The 24,853-nt window shown below is 35.9% G+C and overlaps 1 protein-coding gene across 2 annotated transcripts in view; it reads right to left on the bottom strand.

Moving 5' to 3' along the window:
- Positions 1–24,853, bottom strand: part of LOC123703629 — a 54,254-nt gene that overhangs the window by 5,337 nt on the left and 24,064 nt on the right. For both annotated transcript variants that reach the window (XR_006753025.1, XM_045651699.1), the window contains exons 3-8: positions 7,584–8,754; positions 5,912–6,095; positions 4,673–4,880; positions 3,545–3,777; positions 2,904–3,118; positions 2,473–2,575 (exon numbers count right to left, since the gene is read on the bottom strand). Coding sequence is in view for 1 of the 2 variants with exons in the window: in XM_045651699.1 (XP_045507655.1) it covers positions 2,473–2,575; positions 2,904–3,118; positions 3,545–3,777; positions 4,673–4,880; positions 5,912–6,095; positions 7,584–8,754 (2,114 nt within the window). In the remaining variant the exon portion in view is untranslated. The remainder of the gene's footprint in view (positions 1–2,472; positions 2,576–2,903; positions 3,119–3,544; positions 3,778–4,672; positions 4,881–5,911; positions 6,096–7,583; positions 8,755–24,853) is intronic.

The raw sequence follows: 24,853 nt of genomic DNA, 5'->3' as shown, positions 1-24,853 counted from the left end.
TATTGTTTTAAATTAAGGTAGGACATTGTGTATGATAATAACTTAGCCGTATCCGTGTCACATGATAATGGGCCCGACGAGGGGCATTCCGATGACCATTTGAGATAGGATAGATTAAAATCACCTATTATAAGATAATTACTGAATGTACAATTTGTATAGATGTCATGGAGTTTGTAAAAAAATCTATCGTAAATATTATTTCTAGAAACTGGTGGAATATAACAAGTACATAAAAGTAAATTTGAGTATGATGGAAAATGTAAATATAATTCTTCTAGGTCATCGGCCTCCAAGTCAAACCTCCTCAAGACATTAATTGAACTTTTAACCATTATTAAAACGCCCCCACCGCCTTTTTTATTAAATATACTAAGATTTCGATCTCGACGAAACATAGAATAATTATTAACCAGTATTTCCGAATCAAGTATACTATTGGAAAGCCATGTCTCCACCAATATTACAACATCGTAATCAGCCGCAAGTAAATTTAATTTTAATTCATTAAGTTTTGTTTTTAAGCCACCACAGTTTTGGTAAAATATAGACAATTTACTTGTTTGCATTATTAAAACAAAAATAATATAATATGTCAGAAATATTTGTAATACTTTTTTTGAATTTTGCTTTCATGCTTCCGGTTAGTAAGATGTACATTACATAATGATTTAAATAACGATACGCTTTAAGAGTGTGACTTGATCTAAACAATGATAGTCACTTTATTTTATCTAGATCACAAATATCTTTTATATGAATAGCACGAGATTCATCGGTTTTCCTAATAAGAATACAAGCATTTTTTACCCACACGTATTTATAGGACATATTTTGCGCATGTTGTCTCACAGATCTAAATAACATTTTGTTCTTGAGTGTTAAATGTTCATTTATATAGAAACGCGCACTTTGAGAGACTGTGGCGGTGGCAGATGTTGGAGTACCGAGCAGGGCCGCGACCGTGAGTGTGCGGCGCGCCCGCGCCGCCGCTATTATATTGTCACGTAGTCTTCGGGAGGAAAGTTGCAGAATAATATTTTTTGGACGATTGCTAGCAGAACCGGGAGCCACACGATGTACGGATCTTATATCAGTCTCAGTAATTTTCACGCCGATTAATTTACCAATCTCAATGGAGAGGTGAATGAGATTTTCAGTCTTTTTCTCGGGCACATTTTGGATTTCCACGTTACAGTTACGGGAAGCTTGATCCAGATCGTCGAACTTGGACTGGAGATTTTTCAGGTCAGCGCGAAGTTGGGTATTCTCCTGAGACAAGTCGGGCGGATTAAAAGATTTAGATGTACTTATTACTTGCTCCAGTTCAGTAATACGTTGCTCCGACTCCAGCAACCGCGACTCTAACCTTTCTATATCACATTTAAACGATGAGGATACCTCCCGAATTGCTGCAAGGAGGTCGTCCCGCCACTTTTGTTGCCAGCTTTCGAATTTTTCGTCGAAATACTGCATAAGCGTTTGCGAGTTCATATTGAGAATTGGTGTCGATGCACTGTTTTCTTTAGGGGAAGAAGACCCACTTAACAATCCATGTTTTTTAGATTTACATAATAGACATTTCCATTTAATTTTGTTCATTGGAAGTATTTTTTTAAATTCACTTTCTGATAAATTAGCACATTGATAATGCAAAAACATATCACAAGAATTGCATTTCATCAAGTCTTTATCATTTATATTCTTCTTACACTTCCCGCAATCCATTTTTAATTTATATCAGGTAGAGATTAATCTTCCAGAAAATTGGGCAAAATTTCTTGGTATGGCAACACTGCGACTCCCTAGTCCGTTCTCTTTGCACAAATATCATTCAGATATGACATATGCCAAATGCGAGTGACAGAAGGTGAAGGTCGTTCCAATTATAAATTATTTAATTCACCTACCTCCAATAAGATTAATAACGGCCAAATCGTGAAATAAATCTTCTAGTTTTTAGCCACAATACGGAGTCTAAACACTGATTATAGTTGTTCACTGTGTTTTTCAAAAGTACTACAAGTGATGTTACGGCAGTTATAATAATATAATCAAATTTGTGATTTTAAAAACGCTTCGACAATTGCAACAGGTGTGTACCGTAAGAGTGACTGCACTGATTTGCCTCGAATTTGTAGTCAGTTACTGACCCTGTGTAAATCAGCACTTACTTTAACTGTTTGCATAGACTTCAAGCCTCTGTACTGACTTCAAATCCGTTTACACAGGGTTTTTTTCGGGTCGGCACTGATTTGCCTCGAATTTGTAGTCAGTTACTGACCCTGTGTAAATCAGCACTAATATGACTAATGTTTATTTGAGTAGAGTTCTTTATTTGAGTAGAGTTATTTATTTGAGTAGTGTTGAGTTTGAGTGTGAGTGTGAGTGTGAGTGTGAGTTTGAGTGTGAGTGTGAGTTTGAGTGTGAGTGTGAGTTTGAGTGTGAGTGTGAGTTTGAGTGCGAACTCACCTCGCAGTCTTGGGCGGTGTTTTGGACTTGCCGAGCGCCGCGGCCTTGCGCGGGTCGTACGACGCTCTTCGTTTCCACTTCTCTAACTCTTGTTTCTTTTGTTCTGTAAAATTAAACAGTTAAATTATTATTAAATTTTTTGATATGCTCTAAAATTTTTACGTAAAAGATTTGATTAATTACTTTAAATACCTACGTCTAATATGTTAAAGTGACATTTGTCATGTCAAACTTTAAAAAAAAGTAAGATGGCGGATTCTGGCGCCGAATTATTTATGATTACGCCCTATGGGCAAACTTTTTTTATTCAACATCTATCAAGTACGTAATAAAATTACCGATACTTTAAGTGACAAAAATTACAATAACTACATTTTTTTTTTGTTTTGAAATTAATGATTATACAATTATAATAATTAGTTTAAACTTACCCATTTCATAATGCTGAGCGCTACCCTTGCTAACGTTTTTCTCGTTATTATTAAGAACGCCTACATATGTTTTGCTCGGGTCCCGTCTTAAGAAGTTTTTCGGCGAATTCTCCGATTTATATTTGGATATGTCAAGATATCTCGGTTGTATCTCTTTTGGCTTTTTGTTGCTCGCTGACGTTGTTGATGACGACATTGAGTAGTCACCACTGTACCTGTAATATAAAGTTTATTGATCACTAGCTTACCGTCTGCGGCTTCGCCCGCTTTATCAAAGCAAAACCAGATAGCATAGGATAGGTGAACCTATCGTATGTGTTAATCCAAGTTACTTATGCTTTTTATTTAGATGAAAGAATAAATGATTATTGCACAAAAAAATATGAATAAATTGCTGTACCAGTTACTTCTATTTTACACCATAATTATTTGTAGAAAAATCTACCAAAATGACGACTTACCTTAATTCATCCCGAACCTGGAGTTCTTTTCGGACTAAATTGAACGTAAAATGCTACAAATACCTATAAATTTATAAATTACCTGAATCTGCCACCACCCCTGCACCATCTACCACAAAAATTTCCCACTTCCCACCGCATTTTCCCAGTTTTCTCCCCATGATTTCCACCCCAACCCACCTCTGTTTCGCTTGCACTTGCGTCCTGCTCTGCCTCATCACGACCGGGGCACTCTCCGTCCCGCTCTCTCCCTCCGTGTCCGTGAGAGACTTCTCCTGGCTGAAGATGGAGCTGTTCCGGGGACTGCTGCCGTTGGTCGTGGAGTCGCTGTCCAGGATGAACGTCCTCCGCTTGTCCAGGTTGTCTCTATCTGGTTTTATTTTGCGCGTGTGTTTCTTGTCTGGTTGGTTCACCTTGAATCAATATAGTATATATTTTAATGGTGACGTTAGTTATCCCTACTAATATTATAATCCCTACTTAATATTATAAATGCGAAAGTAACTCTGTCTCTCTGTCTGTCTGTTACGCTTTCCCGCTTAAACGTCTCAACCGATTTTGATGAAATTTGGCACAGACAATCTTTAGACCCTGAGAAAGAACATAGGCTACCTTTTATTGCGAAATATATAACCACGGGCGAAGCCGGGGCGGACCGCTTGTGTATATATCAATGCTCATATTATGTTGTATGTGATAATAAAGTTATTACAAAAGCAAGATTTATATTTATTGCTTCTTATAGCAAGTTTTTAAAGTCATAAAAATACCGTTAACTAATTTTAAACAACACAAAATTTAATCACATATTTGGGTTTGGTATCGATCCAGTAGCACCCCCTGCTATTTATTTTTTCAATATTTTCAATGTACAGAATTGTACCCTTCTACGGATTTATTATATGTATAGATTACCTACTAGGTTATAAAAATAGATAATAATCTCCTACTTGTAGATATTTTAAATCTAACACTCGTAACATTTGTTTCATAATAGACTATATTTATTAAATAAGAAACATTTTACACCTATTTTTTGTTAAAACATTACGTTACGTATACATATGCAAAAAATAATGTGTGCGTGTACTAGTGTACACACGTAAGAAGTGAAACTTCTTTTGACCTTTTTTTTTCAAAAAATAATTTACTATATGCCACTTTATAGAAATACGTCGAATCACGCGCGGTAGGGATAAGAAAAAGATGGCGCGAAACGAAAAAATGTTACACTAAATTTTTTTCCAACCCCGATAAAGAAGTTTCACTTCAAAAATACTATTGAAGTATTGAGCATATTATTCTCACCTTAAAATTAGCCACATACTCCCTCCCCAGCACCACATTGTTCACCCGTCTCCTCACATCCAGGATGTCCGAATGCGTGGATGTGACCATGGGATCTATTGGCAGTGTGAGCTGATCATCCTCCGTACCCTCGGAGGAGTAGTCCAGGGTCAGGTCCGCTATGTTCGTCGTGTGGAACGATTGGGAGCGGTGGACTGGTGATGATTGGCTGCAATGGATACAAAATTAATAGTAAAAAGTTTTTTCAATAGTAAAACAGTAATAAATATGAAACAAGTGATAACTGCGTTAAAAACAACCGACTTCAAACTTGCAACATTTACAGATACAGACAAAAATGCTCATAAAATAAAAACTACTGGGCCTATCCGAATAACATTTTTAAGGGACCAATTCGACACCATCCCGCATCGAACAAAAAAAGAATCACGTAAATCGGTTCAGAAACCTCGGAGTAATCGGTGTACATACATAAAAAAACATACCGGCCGAATTGATAACCTCCTCCTTTTTTTGAAGTCGGTTAAAAATTAAAAATATTAAACATAATAATATGAAAGTATAGTAACAAAAAAAGAGCGTGTGTGCCAATCTCACGTGTTAGAAGTGAAACTTCTTTGGCAAGATTCAAAGATACCAAAATCGTCGCCTTACTCCATGACGTGATGGTATAGCAATGACGCGACCTTGAATTTTTACTCTCTATGCGCCTAAAGAAGTTTCAATAATTAATTAATAGAAATATAGTTCGAAAAAACATGCTTTATTATTATAATTTTTTTTTAATATAATTCATGTATTCTAAAATAAAGTTAAACATAAATCTATAAAAATATTGTTCGATAAACATAGGCGTTTTATTTCTCTGTGTTTGGGTGTTAATCTATACTAATATTATAAAGCTGAAGAGTTTGTTTGTTTGTTTATTTGAACGCGCTAATCTCGGGAACTACTGGTCCGATTTGAAAAATTATTTCGCTGTTAGATAGCCCATTTATCGAGGAAGGTTATAGGCTATGTATCATCACGCTGCGACCAACAGGAGTGGAGCCACGGGGGTGAAACCGCGCGGAGCAGCTAGTTATCTATATTAGTATTTATTTAGAATTATACATGTATGTTTATCAGTCATCTGGTTTCTATAACACAAGCGAAAACTTAGCATGGTATCAGATCGTGCCGTGTGTGAAAATTGTCCCGAATTATTTATTTATATTTATTTATTTAAAAAAAACATACCTAGGCGAACTAAGGTCGTCCTTGTTACACTCCTGCCGTTTCGCAATCTGCTGTCTCTTTCTCTCTCTCTCCGCCTGCGCGGCTTTCATAGGGTCGTAGGATGCTCGTTTCTTCCAATTTGAAAACTCTATCTCTTTTGAAGCAAGAGCTGATGACGAACGGTGTTGGTTTGGTTTCTTTTGACCTGGAATTGAAAAAAAAATGTTTTTTAATATTTTTTTTTTTTTGGTGGAATAGCTTTGACCATTATGCGTTCAGAATATTGTGATTATATCCTACTGGATTGTTTTGATACTGTTTTTGTAGCGATAAAATAAATAATAGAATCGCCCTGTGGCAAAATACTAACTACAATAACTAGCATTGTACAAACTACAATGAAATAAATTTTATTTTAATGATTTGATGCTAAAAAACGTAAAACATACATAACATAACATAATGTCAATTACACTAACATACCCTTTTTACAGGTAACTAATCTACCATTACAGATAATGAAACGATTATTTTGTTAATGTTGTTTTAATATATACTATACATATATAGCGGTCCGCCTTGGCTTCGCCCGTGGTACATATTTCGCAATAAAAGGTAGCCTATCTTCTTTCTCAGGGTCTAAAGATTGTCTGTGCCAAATTTCATAAAAATCGGTTGAGAGGTTTTAAACAGGAAAGCGTAACAGACAGACAGACAGAGTTACTTTCGCATTTATAATATTAGTAGGGAAGTAAGGATTACATATTTCAAACATACATTCAGTTACATATAGTTACCGTATGAATAATTTAATAACAATATCTAAATCTAGGTATACTTAATATTATAAAGCTGAAAAGTTAGTTTGTTTGAACGCGCTAATCTCAGAGTCAGGAACTACTGGTCCGATTTGAAAAATTCTTTCGATGATAGATAGCCCATTTATCGAGGAAGGCTATATATCATTACGCTAAGATCAACAGGAGATGAGCCACGCAGGTGAAACCGCGAAGCGCAGCTTGTCTGTTATATATTTAAACGGGAGGGGGCTAGTGTGTTTTATATTTGTATATTATCCGTCTCTAACACATGTTGTCTATATATGTGTATAATCAAAAATAATCTATAATACAGTCAGCACTTAAATTAGGTATAATAATATTATGCTGTGTTATTACAAAGTCGCGGAAATATAGATTGATAAATCATACGATTAGCATTTCCCTTAGGCATTTCCTAATTATTTAAAATCTTTATCAATAATCAAAATAAAAGACAAAGGATCTTAAAGTACTTCGAAACAATAAAATCATAGACAATGATTGCAAAAACAATGGGTCCTTCGATAAATTGATTGTGTATGGTTCTTGGTTAATGTCTTGCACTTTATGGTTATTATGCTGTGTGTACATAGCATTATAATCATTTATTAACTGGCTAGATTACCGCCCGCGGCTTCGCCCGCGTTTTCAAAGGAAAACCCGCTTAGTTCCCGTTCCCGTGGGATTTCCGAGATAAAACCTATCCTTTGTGTTAATCCAAGTTACTCTCTATATGTGTGCTAAATTTCATTGTAATAGGTTCAGTAGAACTTGCGTGAAAGAGTAACAAACACGCATACACATCCTCACAAACTTTCGCATTTATAATATTAGTAGGATTTTTAATTTAACTAACAATTAGAAAAAATTACCTTTATCTTGTTTCTGTGGTTCCCGCGTAGACGATCTAGATTTCGAGAGCCTAGTCAGTACAGCTTGCCGCGTTGGATCAGCCGCTCTTCTACTCTGATGATTGGTCGGTTTAGCGCGCTCCTCTCTCCCCATTGGTGGTTCAGACATGCGCGTGTTCACCACTCGCTCCTTATTGGTCACTCGCACCGAATTCCTGACCAATCCCGGCCCGAATTTCCTCTGCATCTCCGGCGTATTCGGACATCGCGGTGAATTGGCGGGAGCTATCGATTTGAAATCTGGCGAATCGATTCTGCCCCTGGTAATCTGCCGCTTGTACCTAATATCTTGCGATTTATCGAACGACCCATTGTCCGATTCGTCCGAATAATCTTTGTATTCCTCTGACTGACCACTTGATCTTCTTGACACCAATCTTGGATCGATGATATTATTGTTTTTGTTGACCGTATTAAAAGAGCTGGACCGTCTGATTGATAAGCCAAAAGCGGCGTTATTATACGCCGGTTTAGCTTTACTATCGCTCAAAACTCTCTGGTGCTTCTTCTCGCCTTGACTACGAGTTTGATCGATCCTATACTCCTTGGTATCTAAGGCGTTGTTTTTCAATACCGTCTTGAGACACACTTGAGTCGCGTTATTGTTATCGTTGGCAAATTCTGTGTTTCTGCCGCCGAAAGATCTGTGCCGTGTGTGCGTTTTCCTGTGCGGTGATAGAATAGTGTCCACATCGTATGGTGGACGATTTGATAGTGTTTTGTCATCTGAACTATTGCTCAGTAGGCCTCTGTCTGAACTGGGGCTGTTCATGTTGGAATCTCTTCGCGCTTCCGCGTCGAGAGATCGGGACGCTGAATTGAGGAGGATTCTAGAATTTTCTGGAACTTTCGATGACCCGGTGATGACATAGTGTCCCGGGCTGCGTAGGGGGCTGCTGTCGCTGCCGTTGTCTTTCCTTCGTAAGCGGTAGTTGAGGGAATTAGATCTGCTAAGCTGGGAGAGCGGCAGACGGGATACGATCGTCTTTTCACTGATGAGACTGGTGGTAAGTTGTGAAGGTATGGTAGACGCATTGCTATTTCTAGCTGAATGTAGTTTTGCTTGTAGATTTGTGATCGCGTTCTGCGTTTTTAGAAGATACGACTCCGTGTCTTGTGGTGGAATGAGATCCTGGAACAAGGAAATTATAATATTAGTTGCATGAAATATACGTTTATTTGTTTGTAATATAAAAGATGGTAAAAAAAACTTGCTAAGACGACAAGTATGAAAATAAATAATTCTCATTTAATGCGATTTCTTGAAACAATTATGCCTTTAATTACATCTCTACTACTCGATAGGTATATCAATTACAGTATAAACCTCTTTACAATTGTTATTATAATAACAATAAGATAAAGAAACAATACAATCATTTTATTTCCGACTTATTCTTTGAACTACTTTCACACGCATTCATTCGTACGGCATCAATAAGCTTATCAATGCATTTAGATGACTGATAATAGCAAGGTCAATCGGTTTCTTTGAAATTGATAAAGTATAAACATAATAGTGTGTTATCAATAAAATAAATAATAATGAGCACAGTAGTTTAAACCATAAACTTGTATGAACTGCTAAAATAATTTTATTTGCGAAAGAAAGTTCATAGTTTGTGATACATAAAAATCGTACAGATGATAACTTATAAAAAATAGACTTTATTATATTTGTAAAAATATTTATAAATGTAACAACTAACAAGTAACCTATATTAAGATTTAGTATGTTATTTATTGCATTTAATATGTACATTGTACAAGTCATGCACTTTGGCTAATTAGGTAGTAATAAATATTTATTTATTTATTTATATAAGGCACAGTTACAGGATATAATCCAAAACATTTGCATCAACTTACTAAATTAAACAATATTAAGATTACAACCCATACTATTATAATTAAGATAAACTGTTTATAGGCTTTTATATAGAATTATAATAACATTCTAAACTAGCTTCCGTGTCCAGCTGCAGCGTGTCTTGTTAAATGTAAGTATTTCGTAATAAAAATCAAACTGCCGTGGGTCACGCGTTATCTTTAATATAAAACAATTATGTAATTTGAAGTTAAAACCTGTTATTTTTAAGACACTGTATACAATATAATTCTAGCGTAAATGAAGTACTGGAAAAAATAATTAAAAATCAATTCAAACTCAAACTCAAACATTCATTTATGCAATTAGACTACTATTTAGTAGCACTTTCGAATCGTCATTACATAATTATTTTTAACATTTACCACCGATTCGGAAAGCAGTATCTATGGAGAAGAACCAGCAAGCGAGTTCGCGAGTAGTGTGGAGGAGGCATAACATAATATGTAACTTGTATCTAAATACATAATATATCATAATATGCCAAAGAACTGTCCTGTGGTTTTTACGCGACAACCCTCCATGGGTTTTTATCATATATTCCTGAATACTGTCGTAGTACGCTCTCTAATCTAGTACATTTTTTATATAAGTTTTAAATTTAGAACTACCTACTAAACTCTTTAATATTATGAGGAATTCTATTGTAAAAGCTAAAGTATATAATACGCAATATCGTACATAGTAATCAATGACTGGATAAAAAGTAGCCTATGTCCTATCTCGGGTATCAAAATATCTCTATACCAAATTTCATGCAAACTGGTTCAGTAGTTAAGGCGTGATTGAGTAACAGACAGACAGAGTTACTTTCGCATTTACAATATTAATATAATTATATAATAAATAAAATAATATACATAATATATATGCTTCAAAAAGTTGTATCGATATCTGTCATTTCATTTAAGATTCAAAACATACTCAGAGTTACTATAGTAATTATAATGAACAAAATTAATTGTCTTTACATAGGAAAAACATTACAATTTTATAGTTGTAGAATCTAGATATTTTAGGTCATACGACCACAAAGAGCAGTTACAAAATAATGTCTTGGACGTGGTTAACCAACGTTAGAAAGTCTAGTCTTAAATCTGAGATAGGGTTTAGTGTCTAAATACTTAGTACTTTCGCTTCAACATGGTTAGGTTCCTGGACTTACTATATAGTTTTTATTTTTTATTTATTAAATTAAATTATAATAATTAAAAGCAATACATAAATAAAATACACATTTAGAAAAATTTTATTTACATTAAAAATAGTAGGTATTTAAAAAGTAAATGTGCAGAGATATATGTGTAACTTAAAACTTTTTTGAGTTTAAATTTCAAACAGTCTATGTATAGGTATGAGAAAAATGTTATCAAAATCAGTGTTCTAGTATACCTATTTGAGTAATAAACATCTCTACAACATTATATGTTAACGACAACAATTCCAAACTACTTCAAACTAACCTATTAGTCATCGAATTGTATCCCATCCTACTAATATTATAAATGCGAAAGTTTGTGAGGATGTGTGTGTGTTTGTTACTCTTTCACGCAAATACTACTGAACCGATTACAATGAAATTTAGCACACATATAGAGGGTAACTTGGATTAACACTAGGATAAGTTTTATCCCGGAAATCCCACGGAAACGGGAACTATGCGGGTTTTCCTTTGAAAACGCGGGCGAAGCCGCGGGCGGAAAACTAGTTCATTATACATATAGCTATAGAAATTAATTCAAAATACCAGAAATAAAACGTCTTACAAAATTGCATCCAAACATGAAACAACAACGAGTGGCTGAGTTGGTTAGGCATCCGCCCCGGAATGGCGCGAAGGATGCGGGTTCGAGTCCCGCCTCGTGTTCGAATTTTTTCTATTCTTTATAAATTTATATTTATAAAGCATTTGAATGCCATAAAAACAAAAAAAAATATAAATGAAACAACCTATCATTTAAAAGTTAAAAATGCCCTCAAGATCGACTATTTTTAACCATTACCCTTTTCGGTAAGGACACATCAAGTCAAGTTCATACATATATGGAGAGTGAATCACACTTGACTCATTGTTTGTATATGATGTCATACAGCCTCCGTAGATGCATTATATAGTACTCAATCTTAACTAGCTTTCCGCCTGCGATGTTAAATTAAAAAAAAATATATATACTTAATCATTTATCCACGCTATCATGGGTGAAAACAGGATGAATAATAACTTAATAAGACATAACTTTGTTTTATAATAAGTAGTTAGTAATTTTTTTTCATATCCAAGTTCATATTAAGTGAATTTTTAACCGATTTTAAAAAAGGAGGAGGTTCTATAATGTATATGGAGAATAAAGGTTGAAGCTAGAGATCGCAAAATTGTGAACCGTTGATAAATACCTACTACGTAAACTTAGATACGATTTCATGTCTCAAAGTTTACACCGTTTCTTTTTTCATAGCATCTTCTCATATCGCTTTAAATAGATTACAGTATAAAGATGCATGTAGTATTAATAAAAAATGCATGCTTTGTAAGTTTTGCGTTATTATAGTTCACAATTTAAAGCCCAAAAGTACCTTAAGCACTCTTTATAAAATATGCCTAAAGCTTACATTCCATTTCAAATCATAATCTACACGCACATCAAAATCTAATCAAAGAGGTTTAATGCTTCTCGCGTGAAAGTGCAACACACGTAAACATTCAAATACGTAACACATCATAATCTATAATAATAAAATTCTCGTGTCATTGTTCGTAAGTTTGTAACTAAATTCCTACGAAACGACTCGACCGATTTTTATGAAATATTTTGGATAATAAAAATAGGTCGGAAACGATTTTATTACCTCTGAAATCTGAATGATAAGGTTTAACAAAATTGCCAGATTGACTGGTAATAAATATAAAATCATAAATATTATTTACATTACTATATAAAATTCGTAATAAACATAGTTATAACTCGTATTACAAAAACCACAAATCATAGACGAATATAATAGAATTTTGTTTATGGCATTCATAAAGTTATAGTAGCAATGATAGACTATAAAAAGTTTTAACGTTCTGTTGAATTAATTAACAGGTAATAAATTGTATTATTTTTTTGAACAATACGTGGTAATAAAATTGAAGTGTTAGTGATTTTAAAATAACTGTTAATTGTTATTTTTATTTTATATCTTATGACAAGCTGCGCTCCGCGGTTTCACCCGCGTGATGAAGTCTAAATAAAAAAAATGTGTGCGTGTACTAGTGTAGGTACACACGTAAGAAGTGAAACTTCTTTATGACTTTGAAATTCTTATTTTTCAAAAAATAATTTACTATATGCAACTTTACAGAAATACGTCGAATCACGCGTGGGATAAGAAAAAGATGGCGCGTAACGGAAAAATGTCACGCGTAACGAAAAAATGTTACACTAAATTTTTTTCCAACCCCGATAAAGAAGTTTCACTTCAATATTTTTTGTAGATATACATAGGTGCTTTTCATTTTTCTCTTCACTAGATTTAATTACCTATCTCTCTAAACGTGCCAAACTATTTAAAATCACCCAACACCTAACCACAAACAACCTGTAACTTGCATGACGTCACAACCCCACCCTTCAAACTGCGCGGCCCAAAACCATCGCCGTGTAGTGTTACAAGTGTGGTGTATGAGATAAGAGAAAGCGTAACGCGATACATCCTGCCGCCATAAAATGACACAACGTGGAGAGAATTAGGTTATGGATAGAGTAGACAATATTAATCTAATCTAATCTAATATAATAACGGCTTCGCCCGCTTTCTCTAAGACGATTTGAAATTTAAACTATCCTATCTCTCAAGTTGGATCGAACTGCACATGGCGTGCGAATTTTATTATAATCGGTTAAGAGTCCGGCGGAGGCCGCTGCCAACTGCAATTCGAAGTGAAGGCAAAATACGCTCGAATATTGTTGTCTCTGTTGCACAATTCCCGCCGAAGCCGCGCGTGAATTTGTGTGAATAGTGTGTAGTTGTGTGAGTGTACCATTCATTCATATTGACAAACGCATTTCTTTATATTTAGGAATATAATGTTTCTTATTTACTTTATTTTTGCAGCAAACTTTGGGCAATCGTAAGTGTATGTGCAGAATAGCAATGCGTTTTAAGGAAATTTCTCTACAACACTTATATCCTACTAGTAATATTATAAATGCGAAAGTTTGTTTGGATGTATGGATGTTTGTTATTCTTTCACGTAAAAACTACTGAACCGATTACAATGAAATTTAGCACACATATAGAGGGTAACTTAGATTAACACATAGGATTTTTATCCCGAAAATCCCACGGGAACGGGAACTATGCGGGTTTTCCTTTGCAAACGCGGGCGAAGCCGCGGGCGAAAATCTAGTCTTCAATAATATCTCAACATCTAGGCTTTGTAGAAAAAAAATGTAGCTGTAAAAATCAGGGTACATTTTTTTCGCAAATATAATCTATATCTACTCTATACATATATATAATAAAAAAATCTGTAGAAGGGTCAATTCTGTACATTGAAAATATCGAAAAAGTAAATAGCAGGGGGTGTTACTGGATCGATACCAAACCCAAATATGTGATTAAAAAAGTCTGTCTGTCTGTATGCTGAATTGCTGACATCACGTGAAAACTAACAGTTCGATTTCGATGAAACTTGGCATAATAATTATACTTTATTATCCTGGGCATACAATATATACTTTTAGATACTTTTTATCCTGGAATATCACGTGGAAAAAAATAATCTTAATTTTTCAGTTTTATCCATAGACGTTGTTCTGTAGAACCGCGAACACACGTTGCGTTACCCGCAGTGGATTCTTTTTTTTTATAAGATGTCATTGTCAGAGTAACTCAAAATGGAGAAATAAACCATCCACGCGAAGACCGACATCCGCGCGGACGGAGACGCGGGTGGAAGCTAGTCAGAAATATTACAATACAATTGGCAAAAAATACGCACGCACAATGCACTATATGTTTTTACTTTTAGGCGAAAAAAAGTGACATCCTTTGACCCTTTTTTATCGGAAATATCTAAGGAGCTTCTCTTTACACGAGTAGAACACCCAGAGTTTTATTTTAAAAACACGATTTTTAAAAAAATATTTAAAATATTGGGATTTTCGCGGCCGACTGAGCTACCTAAATAAATTCGTAGAAAAAAAAATTGATACACTAGAAAATTTATTATGTTGCTAATATATGTAGTGATTACAGGCGCAAATTATTTTAATTAAAATAATTATTAAAGTAATTATTTTAAACCAGAATTAACAATACTTGTATTTAGGTATACCTACTTAATTATATTTAAAACGATAAATTAAATTAAACTAAAAAACACAAAATATGCAAAAATAAATTAAAATTATTATTATACGAGCATAGAACCTCCACCTTTTTGTTTTAGGATGAAAAAGAAAATAGTTTGACAGGCTTGTGCTTGACAAAGTGGTGACGTGGTTTTCACACATCGAAAATATTACCAACACATACAAACTTTTTTCTATACTATGAAGTTTACTGTATGTATCTGTATATTGTGCTTGATGCGACAGCACGACGACCGATGAAAATTTGTGATTAATTTGAACGTGTGCCGTAATACCAAAAACGATGAATGAAAACTCAATGCTTTTCCAATTTTTTTTGCATATTGTGTAACTTAACAATGTAAACCATGTTTCGAATTACATTACATTAAGAATATTGCCGTTTTTATTACAGAATGGATGAGTAGAAAACATATCATTTATACTTTAAAAATGTGAGAAATACAAATCGTTTACAATTCGTTGTATTTAAGTATTTTGCAATAAAAATAATATGGGAACCTAGATAAATACTGTCTTATTCCGAATAACAGCACAATAAAGTGGAAATATGCTCAAACTGAAAATTATTTTGGTATTACGTTTGTATGGAAAAATTGTCGTCCGCCGGCCTCTTAAGTGGTTTAGGATTCCATTGAGGACAAACATTGTGACACGAGATTTGTATATATTAAGATAATCAATATGACGAACCCAAGAGCAAATGCAAGTATGTATTAATTCTTTAACTTATATGTGTTATTCTAGTAATCTAGTACATAATATATCACTGCTAAATATCATCGAAATACAACAGAATTACAAACACACATACATACATTAGCATAAACTTTATTCGTAAAATATATATACCAAAAAAACATTTTTTTTTTACAATCAAAAGCAATTAAACACCAGTAATATATACCTGTATATAAAGCTGAAAAGTTGTTTCTATAACTAATGTGTTCAACTTGGGAAAAATTGTTCGAAAATGTGTTTGTTCGTCTTATTATCACGTCGCTTGTATCAATGGAGATTTTCATCGCAGATTTTATGGTAAAATTTTTGTTTGGAGATAGTACGGAGGTTAGAGAGTGATACAGACTAATTTTCGATAACACATCCCATAGGAATTTCCTTTAACCTAGCGAGCGATGCCCCGGGGGAATAGCTTATGTTAGTAAATTATTCTGTATTTAATCTGTCTTCGAATTCTAAAATTGACATTTCATACCCACACTGTCAATTAGGAGATATGATTTTAAATATTATGCAAAGAGAAAAGTAGGTTATCAACACAATTACATACATTATTATTAATTATACATTTCATTTAATTCAATATTATAATTTATGTGAGTACTGGGTTCGTTGACGTCCAAAAAGATTTCAATTAGCTTAATTATTTAAATTAAGTGCAGTAATTATATAATTGTATATTTTACCTCTTTATTTTACATGATATGTCATACAATGTCAAACTGACATTTCACGCATAGGTTATGTACAAGAAGCTTATATCTAATACACGAGGATATAAGCTTCTTGGTTATGTAGCTTACGAAACGCCATTTATTTTATTATTTTTTGTCATTTATATCAATTTATCAATTCATTATAATAATTTGTTACAATTTCCACACAACCTACAAGTAGGTATCTAATTAAAATATAGCTACGTATCTAATTCATTAGCTGTATTTTTCCTATAATTCCATAGATCTTTATATCATCGCATTATAAAAACAAACATTATAGTGTTTCAAATGATATAACGCTAAATAATTAAATATAAACTATAAATTAATCCATCAAACGCAAAACCGCAAACCACATCTGCTGCACACCTGTCCCGCTCGCACTATTGCTATCTCTGTCTGTATCAAGTTTCCCGCCATTTGCAGTTCGTTGCCACAATAATTGTTATTAAGTACATGAACTAATAAAGCTATTACGTATCAGACATATGGACACATTGACTTATTAAATAACAATTTATATTAATTGCTAGTAACAATTAAAAGTACAGTTAGAACGAGCATGTGATCACTTATTTGATATTTCATGTAATGAAATGACTAATGAGTGTCCTTTGACCTTTACTCGATTAGTCGATTGTCTTTTTAAAATTCCAAATTAGAATATGTATTTGCAAAACTGCAATCAATACATATAATAAAATCCTAGAAAAGTCGTGTCTGTACAATCAAAATATATAAAAAAAAATTAGCAGGTGCTATTATTAAATCGATCCCAAACCCAAAACTGTAGTTAAAAAAATTTTTGTCTGTTTGTCTGTTTGTCTGTTTGTCTGTATGTTCGTGCACGCTAATCTCAGAAACGGCTTATCCGATTAAGATGCGGTTTTCACTAATATATTGTGGTAATCTTCATTTAACATTTAGTGTTTATTTCATGTCAATCGGTTCGTAAATAAAAAAGTTATGATCATTTAAGTATTCACGGCGAACATTAGCTAAGGCATTCTATACACTGTACGATAAAACGTAAGTTATCTGTTACAATAATTATTATTCCTGTAAATGTCCAAGTGATCATATCGAAAGTGCCCAAGGGTGGGGGGGGGTTTTTGGTCAAATTATAATTATTCTTACTTCTAGGTAAATTATATACATAAAATGTCCTTTAAATTATGTCGTATTATATTTTTAACCCCCGACGCAAAAAGATGGGTGATAAGTGTTTGACAGCTATGTGTGTCTGTGTGTGTGTGTGTGTGTGTGTGTCTGTTTGTGCCACCGTAGCTCGCTAACAGGCTCGTTTTTCTTCGCCTCTTGGCAGCTCCGATCACTGTCTGGTGAAATCTGTATCTGTCTACTCGCCGCCCGATCCCAGTCCTAAGGGCTCTCGGCGCGTGTGGCGATACAAGTCAGCAGATTGGGATGAGATGCGTTCCTTCTTTGCGTCTTATCCCTGGCGGCCTGTCTGCTTTTCTTCTGATGATCCTTCGACCTGCGCGGATGCTGTGACAGATGTGCTGCGACAGGGAATGGAGTACTTTATCCCATTCTCGGACGTGGCCATGTCCGGCAAAGCTCAGCCCTGGTTCAGAGCCGATTGCAGACGCGCTGAAGCGCTAAAGCATGAAGCATATCTGGCATGGGTTGATGCTCGACACCGCAAGGCCAAGGACGTGTCAGACAAGAAGAAAGCCTTCAACCGGGCCGCCAAGTCCTGCAAAAAGGCTCTACGGAAAGCTCGATTTGACCACGTCAGCCGTATAGGGAACAAACTAGCTTCTTACCCCTCTGGTAGCAAAGCGTTTTGGTCCCTGGCTAAGACGGTTGAATCGAATTTCTGCCGCCCCTCACTTCCTCCACTGCTGAAACCGGATGGGTCGCTGGCTCACACCGCCGTAGAGAAAGCGAACCTTTTTGCTTCTCTTTTCGCGGAAAATTCTCGTCTTGATCCCGCAAATGCGAAACCTCCCAGTCTACCTGGATGCGAGGTGAATATGCCGGAAATTCGCATCCGTCAGACTGAGGTGCTTAAAACGCTGCGGAATCTTGACGTGAATAAAGCCAGTGGCCCTGATGGAATTCCAGCCATAGTACTTAAAACCTGTGCGCCTGAACTTGCTCCTGTTCTGACACGCCTCTTTCGCCTCTCGATGACGACTGGAATAGTACCGAAATCTTGGAAACTTGCCAACGTGCAGCCCGTGCCCAAAAAAGGCAGTCGTGCCGACCCCTCCAACTATAGGCCAATTTCAGTCACGTCCATACTCTGTAAGACTATGGAACGTGTACTGAACAGTAGGCCCCTGGCACACCTAGAAGCGAACGACCTTCTCAGTGACCGACAATACGGGTTCCGCCGAAACCGGTCCACTGGGGATCTTCTAGCGTACGCCACCTACGTCTGGAGCGAGGCCATAGAGAATCATGGTGAAGCACTTGCTGTCTCCCTTGATATCTCAAAGGCCTTCGATAGGGTCTGGCATGATAGCCTAATTGGCAAGCTTCCATCCTACGGTCTGCCTACCGGTTTCTGCGCCTGGATCTCAGATTTTCTGAGAGACCGGTCGTTACGAGTAGTCGTTGATGGCTGCTCGTCCGACCTAATGGCTATCAATGCCGGGGTCCCTCAGGGATCAGTTCTCTCCGCAACACTCTTCTTGCTACACATCAACGATCTGCTGAAACCCGGTATCTATGGGTACGCAGACGATAGCACTGTTGTGGAGAGATATGTATCCAGCGCGCGAGCCAGTATGGCACAAATCCAGTCTCTACGGGAGGCGATGGTCGATCGCATGAACTTGTCCTTACAGGCGGTCTCCGACTGGGGCGATGCCAATCTGGTCAAGTTCAATGCTACTAAGACCCAGGCGTGTCTATTCTCCGCTAAACGGAGTCCATTCCATCTGACTCCGACTTTCCAGGGTGTATCCGTGCCGATAACCAACCACCTCGAGCTTCTTGGCATCACCTTCACGCCTACTCTGAACTTTGGTTCCTATATAGAATCCAAAGCCCAAGTAGCCTCAAAAAAGCTTGGAATTCTGGCGAAGGTGAGACAGTATTTCAGCCCGGGACAGTTGCTCAACCTTTATCAAGCACAAGTCCGATCGTGCATGGAATACTGCTCTCACCTCTGGGACGGTTCCGCCAAGTACCAGCTGGAGGCGCTTGAGGCGATAGAGAGGCGTGCCAAGAGGCTCATAAACGACGATGAGCTAGTAGGCAAAAAACTCCAGAGCCTCGCTCATCGTCGCAGAGTGGCCAGCTTATCGGTTTTTTACCGGATACACTTTGGTGAGTGCGCTGCGGAACTTCACGAACTTGTTCCGCCATCCCCGTTCTTCCATCGATCGTCGAGGCGCACAGATTCTAGGCATCGCCATATGGTGGACGTTCCATGTACCCGGACTAAGCGGTTCGATTCTACATTCTTCATTCGAACCGCAAGGGACTGGAACGCGCTTCCTGAATCTGTGTTCCCCGACGAGTACAATATGGGGGTCTTCAAGCGAAGAGTGAACCGGTACCTACTAGGGAAGCGCGTACCATCTTAGACCGCATCTCAGCTTTCCATCAGGCGAGATTGTGGTCAAGCGCTTCCCTATCCTAAGTAAAAAAAAAAAAAAAAAAAAAAAGGTAATCCGAATTAGATGCGGTTTTTTTAGTTAGGTAGCATATTTTCCGACGCTGGTTCTTAGATAAAGTGTATCAAAATCGGTTCATCCATTTATTATACCTAGGTATATTATTATAGGGGTGAATGTGGGAATGAAAAAAACGAAAGTTGTCAAATATAAGTACCTAAGTGATATATTAAATGAAAGTGAACGACCTATCGCAGTGGTGGCTCAGTGGTGAGACCTCGGACTTCGAATCGATAAGTCCGTGGTTCGAGACCAGGCGAGCGCGCAGGAAATAAATTGATTTTTCAATTTATCTGCGTATGTTGTAACATCACCACTGCTCGAACGGTGAAGGAAAACATCGTGAGGAAACCGACATGTCGAAGAATTAAAAAGTTCGACGACATGTGTCATCCGCCAACCCGCACTTGGCCAGCGTGGTGGATTATGGCCTGTACCCTCATAGGAGGCCCGTGTCCCAGCAGTGGGAACGTATATGGGCTGATGATGATGATGATGATGATGAACGACCTATCACTAACAAATCGGTTCATCCATTTATTTGATATAGGTATAAAAGTGGTAATAAAAAAATGAATTTGTCAAATATACTCAAGTGACATATCAAATGAAAGGGCATGATGTGTTAAGTAAAATTAGACATACTTTATCAAAATCGGTTCATCCATTTATTATACCTTTATATGGGTAAAAGTGGGAATGAAAAAAAACGAATGTTGTCAAAAATACCCAAGTGACAAATAAAAGTGCATAACGGGTGAAGTACACTTAGTTATATTTTTATCCAATTCGGTTTATCCATTTATTAGATTACAGCGGTAAAAGTGGGAATGAATAATGTGGTCAAATAATATACTCAAGCGGCATATCAAAATATGGAAGGGCAACGTGTGAATTACAATTAGTCATATTTTATCGAAATCGGTTCATCCGTTTATTACATTTAGGGCTTTTTAGGGGTGACAGTGGGGATAAATAAACCAAATGGAGCATCAAACTACAGGATATGACGTGTACATATAGGTACAATTAGATATGTTTTACATCAAAATCGGTTCTGCCATTTACTAGGGATGGAAAGGGAAGGGTTAAAAGTCTGTGAAAGAAGAGGGGATACGGGAGCGAGAGAATAGCCACACCCTGTAAATTTTGAACTCTACTCAAAGCTACATAGGCCTGGCCCTTGGCAATATTTTTTCCTAAGTATACCACTTCTTTTGCCACTGTTGTCCATTACAATTTGTGCACGGTTACGGCCCAACTTAAAAGATGTCAAGGAGCAACAAACTTATAGATATCAATATGATGTAGGAATGTAATATGGAGGTAGAGGTAGGTCTCGCTCACTTGAAAATATTACATGAAAATAAGAAACCGAAAGGAATAAATAATTATTTTACAAACTTCCCTAAGATCTTTAAAATTAAATACCATATATTTTGATAATGAGGTATATTAAGATGATGTTGGCATGGCAGCCCCGACGACATTGTTTTTTTTTTATAAACATTTAAAATGGTATTTATGTTTAAAAATCTTCGGGAAGTTTGTGAAATTATTTATTCATTTTTCTATGCACTTTTCTTCGTAGCGCTGTTTTTTTTTAACTTAATTTTTATTGCACGGTCTAAACGGTTTAGTTACTACAGGCGTGAGACAGGATTCAGGAAAGATCTGATTTGGATTTGGTGCTGGATTTGATAAAAACTGAGTATCGATTCTGCACGATACATAGTTAAAAACATCCATACAAGGAAGGAAGGAAAAGAAATTTGCTCCCCTCCCCCCTGGTGCCTAAAAATAATATGACATAATTTAAAATAAATTTTACGTAGAAAATTAATTAGGCATTTATTTTTTTATTTTTTAGATCAGTTTAGTATTTAAATTTTACTAACAGTTCTTTTAATTATTTATGTTAGGACGTGTTTATTCAATAAAAGTTAAGTAGTAGGTAACTACTATGCAGTCACTATTCCACGCGGACGAAGTCGCGGGCACAGCTAGTAATATAATAAAGATATAATATATCTGGAAAGAAAAAAAATACACTTGACACTGGCAATAGTCAATCTTTTTGGTATGAAGAAAAAAAAATACAATTCGCGCCAAGAAAAATAATAAAAAGCAAATCCGCTCCCACCACAGAGTATAGACCATAGACTACCGTCACGGTTCGGCGCCACGACAGGTGCACGCACTGTTAGCCACTTGCACGTCTTTTGTCTTTGGTTAACTACCAGTGCATTGTTACGTAGTCTTTAAAAATAGAAGAAATGAATGGCGGGCATTAAATTTCCCTCTCAAACACTCATAGGTATTATAAATTATTATTGCTTTTTTATTGACACAGTGATAAGGGGGCGTACTATGACTAATTCATTAGGTACATATACAGTTTAACGCTTATCAATAGTAATATCATAACAAACATTATTTACAAACATAAGGTGAAAAGTTTATATAGAATTTGAGATAGACATAACATTAGTCATTACTCTTTAGCATATTATGTTGATATTTTTTGTCAATTACCCCCTTATTTTTTTGTGCCTTAGGTTTTCCGAAACAACTATGTAGATAACGTTATTATTAATATATTTTTTTATTTATAAATAAATCTAGATAAATATAGTTTTATTTATAAATAAATCTAGATAGTTTTTAATAGAAAAAGCCGATGGTTATTGGACTTCATCGCATGTATTGTGTTAATAAGTAATAACGTTTTAAAATCACTACATAGTACATATAATACAAAGTCGCTTTCTCTGTCCCTACTCCCTAGTCCCTATGTCCTTTTGTATGCTTAAATCTTTAAAACTACGCAACGAATTTTGATGCGGTTTTTTTAATAGATAGAGTGATTCAAGATTAGGTTTTAGTATATAATTTATTAGGTTTTAGACAAAGCGGTCGAAGCCGCGGGCGGTAAGCTAGTACTCTATACAAGAACTATAGCTCTCTACAGAATAAAATAGTGCCTATTTTTTTTTATTAATACAATATTTTATTTACGATAATATTTACGTCTAACTGACCTTTGTCCATTAGCTTTCCATATAATATAATTATGCATATTTAGCAGTGGTGGCTCAGTGGTGAGACCTCGGACTTCGAATCGATAAGTCCGTGGTTCGATACCAGGCGAGCGCGCAGGAAATGAAATTGATTTTTCAATTTATCTGCGCATGTTGTAACATCACCACTGCTCGAACGGTGAAGGAAAACATCGTGAGGAAACCGACATGTCGAAGAATTAAAAAGTTCGACGACATGTGTCATCCGCCAACACGCACTTGGCCAGCGTGGTGGATTATGGCCTGTACCCTCATAGGAGGCCCGTGTCCCAGCAGTGGGAACGTATATGGGCTGATGATGATGATATTTATATGTAGACATAAATCCTACTTCCTATCCTACTAATATAAATGCGAAAGTTTGTGAGGATGGATGTGTATGTTGTATGTTTGTTACTCTTTCACGAAAATACTACCGAACCGATTACAATGAAAAGCACACATATAGATGGTAACTTGGATTAACACGATAGGTTTTATCCCGGAAATTCTACGGGAACGGGAACTATGCAGGTTTTTCTTTGGAAACGCGAGCAAAGCCGCGGGCGGAAAGCTAGTGCCTTATAAATGCACTATAAAGTTGTTTTTCGTACACTTAACGACTATCTGGAACCAAGAAAGCGTAGCTTATAGTGCGCTTTCGAAAATTAATGTTTATTTGCAAAGTCATGCAATTTATCCATACTGGTTGGGTTTTGTGAGCAATATGGTTGACGATTAAATGGCTAAACAATTTTTGATAAATTTTCTCAGGCAACATATCGAAAATTTTATTTGTTTTCCATTCCAATAAATACTAATTTGTTTAATAAATGACTAGGTACTAACTATTATTATGTACAGTACATTATATTACTTAAATATTAAGTTAAGAACCGATTTTAAAATATTAGGTACAGAGAAAACAATAATAAATAACGGCACTTGTGTTTTTCCCAAACGACACAACAATTAAAATCAAAGTTCAATCACATCATTCCCCATCTAGCCGTTCTCTAGGTCACTAGTATATCAAAACGGTATAAAACAAAAACCGTAAAAACTTATTTAAAAAGCTATTAACTCCCACATCTATTGTTCTAACATCACTGTAAATGTAAAAAAATATCTCACGGCCTTGAACTACAAGTTTTAGCTAAATATGGGATCGACCGTTTTGGCTATGAAATGGCCAAATCTTCTTTTTAATTCATACTTAATATTATAAATGCGAATCACGCCTTAACTACTGAACCAATTTGCATGAAATTTGGTATAGAGATATTTTGATACCCGAGAAAGGACATAGGATAGGTTTTATCCCGGAAATCCCACGGGAACTATGCGTGTTTTTCTTTGACTACGCGGGCGATGCCGCGGGTGGAAAGCTAGTCTATATAATATATAAAACTCAAAGGTGACTGATATAGTGATCTATCAACGCACAGCCCAAACCACTGGACGTATCGGGCTGAAATTTGGCATGCAGGTAGATGTTAGGACGTAGGCATCCGCTAAGAAAGGATTTTGATCAATTCTATCTTCAAAAAACTATACCCAATCTATACATATAATAAATCTGTAGAAGGGTCAATTCTGTACATTGAAAATATTGAAAAAATAAATAGCAGGGGGTGTTACTGGATCGATACCAAACCCAAATATGTGATTAAAAAAATTTTTGTCTGTCTGTCTGTCTGTCTGTCTGTCTGTCTGTCTGTCTGTCTGTCTGTCTGTCTGTCTGTCTGTCTGTCTGTCTGTATGTGAAGGCATCACGTGAAAACTAGCGGTTCGATTTCGATGAAACTTGGTAT

This window comes from Colias croceus, chromosome 27, assembly GCF_905220415.1.
Source record: "Colias croceus chromosome 27, ilColCroc2.1".
Classification (NCBI taxonomy): domain Eukaryota; kingdom Metazoa; phylum Arthropoda; class Insecta; order Lepidoptera; family Pieridae; genus Colias; species Colias croceus.
Note: the sequence above shows the minus strand (reverse complement) of the source record. Positions and strands in the feature narration are given on the sequence as shown.